The sequence below is a fragment of the Corvus brachyrhynchos genome, unplaced genomic scaffold (genome assembly GCF_000691975.1).
Source record: "Corvus brachyrhynchos isolate BGI_N302 unplaced genomic scaffold, ASM69197v1 scaffold114, whole genome shotgun sequence".
Taxonomy (NCBI): Eukaryota; Metazoa; Chordata; class Aves; order Passeriformes; family Corvidae; genus Corvus; species Corvus brachyrhynchos.
Window position 1 is genome coordinate 3,164,439 of NW_008238337.1, and position 7,809 is coordinate 3,172,247.

General features: G+C 40.1%; 1 protein-coding gene across 6 annotated transcripts in view; it reads right to left on the reverse strand.

Annotated features, from left to right (window-relative positions):
• KDM2B (lysine demethylase 2B) overlaps positions 1-7,809 on the reverse strand; it is a 114,076-nt gene that overhangs the window by 98,859 nt on the left and 7,408 nt on the right. For all 6 annotated transcript variants that reach the window (XM_017734795.1, XM_008634048.2, XM_017734794.1 and 3 more), the window contains exons 3-4: positions 4,858-4,936; positions 708-754 (exon numbers count right to left, since the gene is read on the reverse strand). In XM_017734795.1, coding sequence (XP_017590284.1) covers positions 708-754; positions 4,858-4,936 — 126 coding nt within the window. The remainder of the gene's footprint in view (positions 1-707; positions 755-4,857; positions 4,937-7,809) is intronic.

The following is a 7,809-nucleotide window of genomic DNA, read 5'->3' on the forward strand; positions in this document are numbered from 1 at the left end:
CCAACACCCAGCTTGCTCCACAGCAACGACTTCTTGGAGTGCAGGATCACTATTGAGTAACAATTTCAGATAACAATAAATAACACACTCATCTGCAATAAAAACAGATTTCAAAGGAACATACAGTATGATCTCCTACTCAAAATGTAGCTTTTCTTAGAGTTAAAAAACATTTATTTTGCAAAGATTGCTAGGAAACATTTGATGACAGTCACGAGTTCTCTGGTTTGTGTCTCATCAAAAGCCAGGCAGTTTGCAAGGCTTTGTGCTCAGCCTCTCTTCACAACCATCCCTCAAAGCACTGACCTGCCCTTACACTGATAAATACTGTGGAGAGAACGCAGGCAAAAGGTGATAGAGCTCCAGTCACACCTTTTACAAACAGATGCTCTACAACAGAATTTAAAAAAAAAAATAGGAACTCAAACAAGAGAACTGCTGCTTTCCAAAAGTGTTTGTAGGACACCTGTTAAGAGCAAAAGCATTCCCTCCCTTCCAAATGGCCAATTATCCAGCATGAGATTGGAGTCTGGTCAGCACAACTACTAATTAGGGTTCTCCCAGCCTTTTTAATTTACAAATTGCTTCTCCATGCCTTCTCCCAGATTCTGAGAGTTATCACAAATGTCTACAAACACAACTGGACAAGTATTTAAAAGCAATTCTGTTCTGTATAGAGTTAATCCAGTGCATTCAAAATAACTCACCCACTAATAGCTTCACATCTCTGACGGTGAAATCTGGGTCAGGCATTCTGTAATTAGCAAAGAAAGCAATGTTAAATACTGTCAAGATAAGTATGGGTACACTCTCGTTACCATAATAAAAGAGAAATAAATGTATAGTGCTCTTTGTCCCTAGTGCAGGAGGTGGAATCAAGCAAGGCCTCTCTGAAGTGTGGACAGTGCAAGTTTTAATGACACACATGACATCTTTGCATTGGCAAGTGTACAACAGTTTCTCTACTCACAATGAAAGAGAAGAGGTGTCTTTTCAAGTACTTTTTATCAGCACCAGAGTGGGAGAGAAGGGAAGGGATTGGTACTGATTTCAATAAAATCCTAAACCTTTATAGCTTGTTAAGCAACTCATGGTGATTTGCAACTCACGGTGCCTCATGTGTTTCCCAAGGTGAGCATTACCACACTTGCCAAACTGAGGCACAGAGCAGTAAAACAACCTGCTCAAAGTCACATCATCACAGGTTGAAATCATGGCTTGGAAATAAAATATATTTTAAAAAAAGAATTAAAGCCCCTTTGTTTTAATGACTGTTCCAACCTCCTCGTCTGGCAGAAGACAACCCGGCTGTATTTGGTGCGTTGGGAAATGGTTCAATTCAATTTGGGCTAATTCAGAGCTAAATTAAATGGTAGCATAATTGGTTCGGGGATGTTGATGCATTTACAGGATCACTTCTAACACAGGCAATGTTTTAGGGATTAATGTAATTAGAGAGTAGCCTGGTACATCAAGTGAGCGACTTCTACCTGTCAGGGAGAGAGTAAAATTCTGCAGCATATAAACTGGACAGAAGAAGAAAACAAAAACAGTAGTGGGGTTTTAAGGGTGATTGACTTCATTTTACTGACAATATTTCACACTTCACATTGCACAAAAGCTGACTAAGGAATTGTAATGAAAAACAGCCCAGTGGGACCTGCCAGCTCAGTGCTCTGCTCCTCTTGTACTGCCCCAGGTTGAAGATAAACAATTTTCCTCTGGACTTTTGCCATCATTTAGTTGAAAATTAGAACAATCCAGCCCATGGGAAAACATGCAGAACAATAATTTTTACTATTAGGAAACCACTAAAAGGTAAAGTTAAAAAATGCATTTACTGGCATGCACATATCTTGAGAACTATTTGCCAAATTCTGCTTGTCCACTTTCTTTTACCCTTATCACCTTCCTCTGGTGGGATGCAGAGGCTGGAAAGTATCTTTTGTTAGTTCTCTGCCAACCCTCACATCTTTGCATTTGGCTGTGAGGGCCTCACAGCTTTGGAATTCACTCCCTTGCCGGAATGAAACAGCCTGAATCTACTGACCTTCAGGGTTCATTCAGAGCTCATCTTTCCTTTCCAAGCACTAGAAAGTCAGAAGTAGGGGAAGGAAGAACTATTTGTGGGTGACAAGAACATGCAAGGCTTGTCTGCAAATGACACAGCTTGCTTGTATTTGGTGTCGGAAACGTCCAACAATTAGATGGGCAATCTATTTCATATTCGTATAAATCAAAATAAAAACCAACCACAAAGACGGAGAACAGCCTTAGCCCACATGGATATGAGCAATTCCATTCTTTCTGAGAGCTTCAGCAGCAGTCAAAAATAAACATTACTGAAACTTGAAGAATACAATCCTTGTAAACAATAAACATGTTTAGCTCTTTGGAGAGTACACCTGGCAGATTCTTGGGTTTTTTTCTCTGCAGTCTACGGATGTGTGATACATTAAAAAAAGGAGTACACTAAATGAAAAAATTCAGGCCTGATAACAGCAAGTTTCAAGAATTCATTTTGTAGTTGGGTAGCCTTGGAAGGTCCAGCTTTAATTCCAGCCCACTCTGTTGCCACAGATGACTGGACTTCTTCAGCTCCAGCCACACCAGCATAACTGCCACACTCCCTCTTATACAATTAGGGCTGGTTTGGTACAAAACTATGATAGCAAAAAAAAAAAATTTTTTCTTTAATCTCACCAGTCATTTGGTTTTTTTCTGTTTATAAATCCAGAATAGCAGCAATGAAAGAACTGCACAGAAATGTTTTTTCCTTGATGTTATGCAATTTTCAGACAAATGTATCTTGTGTAAAGCCACCATGAATGCTTCTGAAGATTTCAAACATAAAAAATAGCAAAGAATAGTACAGCAGGGTGACTTAATTCCAAAATATGACTAACTACATTTGAGATTTTCAGCAGTCTGTAATACACAAATAGTGTTGCTTGTTTCCTCAGCCAGAAGAGAAATGCAAACACTTCAGTCTGGACTGGGTGCATTTTAGCAAATGTTTAAAGATTTGCTAGAGAATCTATTCAAATCCTAATGAGGATGAGCTCTGGTCAGCACAGGTATCTGATTAACCACAATACAATGCAAGATGACTGCTGTTCAAATGAGATAACATCTCTCCAAAGAGCATTCTCTCCCTGAGTTACAATCCTGGAAAAAGCCCTCCAAGAAAAACAGCATCTCTTCTGCTCAGAGATCACAGGTGGGCTTTCCTGCTTTCAGACTTACAAGTAGCAGCTCATGATGGTCAGAAGTACAGAGGAAAGCAATTTTCAGGGTTTCATTGTAAGGATTTTTCCTCATTCCTCTCATTCCTTGCCATTTCAGAGTACCTCCAAGCACAGTAACCAAACTGTTCAGCTCTGTACATCTGCCAGGCACAGACATGCAGGCTGACTGCTCAGCACAAGCAGAACTGGAAGCAGGTATCAGTAGTTATTCAAAACATCAGAAGTAACAAAATAATCTTGTATCATGTATTTTGTAGACCACCGTATCTCAAAAGTCACTCTACATATATGTGGATCACCCAATCTACCACATTATGATGGTCACAGCCTCCTGTGATCTGAAGCCCAGGAATGTTTGTGTCTGCAGGATGAGCTCTCATTTTCACACTTCTCTGCTGCTGGAGCAGGAGCTGAACTGGTACCATTGGCACAGCGGGAGCTGAAACATCTCCCCCGTTTTCTTCTTGAACTGAGGGGAATTTCATGTGAACTTCCTCAAACACAAGAGGAGGATCTGGCTGCTGGGAAGGTGCTGCAGTATCTCTCACTCCTAAACACTCCCCAGCCTCACTGAACAGCTCATGGCTTCTTCAGGAAGAAATTCTTGAAGCTTTTACCATTTGCCCCTTAGGAGCAGCAGTTTAAAATCAATGCATACAGAGAGGGTCTATTGAGCACTTCTTGTTGAGAGTTCAACATACAAAACTATTTTACTACATCACCAGAAGCATCATAGCAGCTCCTGTTTGCTGTTATAGTAAAGGGACACATGGTTGTCAAATACCCCAAACTCTGCTTCTTCTCTTTCTCTCTTTAAATTATACTGGGGTGGCTTGATTCTTTTTAATTAATAATTGGGATGCCCTGGTCACCTCAACTGTGAGGTGTTCCACAGTTGGAAACTGAGGTGAAACTGAGTAAAGTAATGATGCTTTCAAAAAATTATTTTTCTTTCTTTCAGCTGTAGTCAGTTACACAATCCTAATTTCCAAAATTATCAAGGAACATTCATTTAAACTATGGATTATATGGTTAATAAAGTTAATGCTTTTAATACGTCTTTCTTAGATGCTGTCACTTTCACAAAGTTGCAGGATTCTCTTATTAAAATACCAAATCCATTATGACTGGATATTAACAAAATGCTACCTCAAAAAGGCTCCAGTAATCCCATATTTAAGTAGACATTATTAAATATTTACAAAGCTGTAACCTTCTGAAGAGACATAATTATAATGGAAAACAACAGGCATCATTAGAATTCCACCTGCAATGAAGGAAAGAATTGAAAACTCAAAAACTGAAGGGAGTTTGTTCTGTCATTACAGCATGGATTGGGTTTAAAAACCTTTGGATTTCATTCCTAACTTTCACTACTGACTTATTTTTCACTGTGTAGTACCATGCTGTATGCACATAACTTTTATAGACCTCATTATCTGCTTGTTTATAAGAGGAAAATAATCATTCCTCCTCTCAAGGGTGCTGACAGTCTTACTAATTGCAATCCATTTTGAGATCATCAAAAGAAATATCAGATACAAGTGGAAAGCATAATGGTTATTTTATAAAAGCATTTATTAATCACCAAAATTTGGTTGTAACTTACTTAATTCCCAGTCCATCCTTATTTCTGAAGATGAGGGGAACTCTGAGAGCTTCTCTTTGCACATACTCAAAAGTAAAATCTGTGAAAATGAATAAGAACAACATCCAAAGGCAATTACAATGGTGTTGGCACCTCACGTTACATTTTCTCAGACTCTCCCCATTTCTCTTTTCTCACCAAAGAATTCCCTATCACCTCAAGAGAAATAGAAAGAGAATGCATATTTTAGATCCAAACCGGAAACCCAATGACAGACAATGCTCTCCCAGCTGCTCCCTATTTTTCCTGTTCACTGATGCACATAAAATAGAAGCCAGTCAGTTTGTCAATTAAGGTCTGTGTTGAAACACCCAGGCTGTAATGAAATACCAAATTAACAGTTAAAAGATAATCCTGACTAAATTACTGCAAATCAGTCTGGTATTTTTTGGGCAAATGTGTAGTTTAAAGTGTATGTGTAAGTTTAGATATTCTAAGATACACATTTCTGCTTAGACAAATACATGTTTTCTTATGGAGCATTATCTGGTTCTAGCAGAAAGCCCTGATTCTGTGAACACATCATTCTTTTTATGTGGGGGTTACTGTTGATTTCAACTGAACAACTTTTAATTAATCAGAAACATAACTTTAGGAGCTCATAGTTATATTTTATACAACTCCTGGCACTTAGGAGGTCTGTGAAAAATGAATTGTGGGGAGTCACAGTATAATACACAATCAAAGTGAAAATTAAACATAAATTTGTCATGTTAACACTGGCCAGCATTACCTTGTTGCTCCTCTCTGAGGATTACACAGGACTGGGCTTTCCTGGGGATTTCTCTATGCACTGTCTGACACAATAGCAGTGATTTGGGGATTAGAGAGGAAGTTACAAGGCAGCGATTTGGGTGAGCCATGGCTACAAAACCTCCACTCCATTTGGAGCCTTCTGCCACAGAGAGCAGAGGAATTCCTGCAGCGGCCATGGACTGTTTCTATGGCTCTGCTATTCCCCCTTTTCTACAGGAAAAAATTACTTTTATAAAGAGTCCATACACTGCCTTAAAATGGAAAGCATTGCTTGACTGTTTAGCACTACAAAATGCCCTGCACTGCCAAACCCAGCGTACACTCCCTGCAGGATATTCAGGTACACATGAGCAGTTTAACTCCAAGATTCATCCAGCTGTCTGTGCTTCCTGGGAGAGCACAAGCATCTCAGCCTGAGCTTGTACTCCTGATGTTTCTCTGCTCTAAAACCCACACTGAAAGTAAGAGGGGACCCAGAGGCCAAGCTCCCATGCCTGCACATGTACTTCCCTCTATTTTTACAACTTTTTCTTTGCTGTATTCAGTTAGTAATTATGACAAGTAGGGATATAATGTTCCTACTTAAGAGGTACCAAATCAGAGCACTGTAATCATCCATTTACAGAAACATTAAAACTACAGAAACTTTATTGCCAATAGTCTCAAAGTAAGTGCAGTGAATACTCCATTTAACTAAAGTTACCAAGTAAATATTTCTGTGCTAGAGAAGTCGTCCTTTCCCATACGCATCCCCATTAAAGCTATTGCCTTTAGGTAAGCAAATAAATAAACCACAGAGACTTTTTACAGACACTGATCCAAGTCAGAAAGTCAACAAACATCAGGAGTAATATTGGTGGAAGAAGCACTGGAAGCTAAATAGCCTTGCAGACTAGAGAACAAGTAGCTATGACAAACTGCATTCAAGCCAAAAATCACACCACTCCAAGTAGAGTTATCATTAAAAATAAAAACAAGGACATGGGAAAGAAAAAAAACCACTGCTCAACTAATTCCATGTGTTCATATAAACTGTTTTATTCTTACATACTACTGTCATTGTTTTGCCCAGATTCAATTCAACTCTTGGATTTATAGAGGAAAAAAAGTAAACCAATAGTAAAAATAAAACCAGAGCAAATAGCAAGGCAGATCCTTTCTTCCTAATGCCCCAACAAAGCATTTAAATCCCTTGTGGGGTTGAACAAAGCCGACACAGACCACAACAAAATAACAAAAGACACTCATTTATTTTCAAGTTCCCTAGAAAGGAGAGAGCTGCCCAAAGATTTTGGAGCTGCCAAGCCAGGGAAGATGTGGATTGTACTATCCTTAGCATGGAGCAGTGGCAGCCTCTGGAGTGTTTGGAAGCTGTAGGGTAGAATGCAATCATTTTCTGGAAAATTAATTAACATTTTCCAGCTAAAAAATAGTTGCTTGTGTTTTGTTTGGAGGAAGACGGGTCAGGGTTGAGCTTATCTCCTAAACAAATACCTTCCTAAGTAAGACAGGTATGTAATTTCTCTACCATATCAGCTTTTCTAAAAGGAGCTTAAAATGCTCATGCAAAACTACGCCTAGGGGAGAAAAGGAAATTTTCTAAACTCGATTAGTGGCTCCGCACAGTTAGAGCAATTTCAGGAGGATTACAGCCGAAACTTCTCTTTCCTGAGAAAGCCATCCTAAACAGGCATCCTCAGTCAGGCCGAGTTTTGGTGATAGCCATCTGGGATTAGGGATCCGTGTCAACAGTACAGCGGTAAATAAAGGTGACCTGCAGCCCCCCCGGCCCGTTTGATTCCCGGGCAAACCTCTCCCGTTTCCCTTCCTGCCCGGCAGCCGTGCGGCAGAGCTGGGCTGTCTGGCTCTGTTTACCGCTCCGGAATTCGAGTCACCTAAGCAAAGCAAGTAACTTTGGGGAGGGGAGCGCTGTAATTTAATATATGATAGACACACAAAGAAGTTATTGACTTTAAAGTCTCCGAGCCTGGCGAACAGGCTCATCAATCGCACCCTTTCGCAAAAAGGGTCCTGGATTCAAGAGGGGGCGGAGGGGGAGCAGGAATCACCTCTGGCTAAGTAGGGGCTGGGGTTTCGGCCTCTGCCGTGCCAGGACCTAATTCCTGAACAGTCCGGTGCTGCGCTGGGGTCACGGTG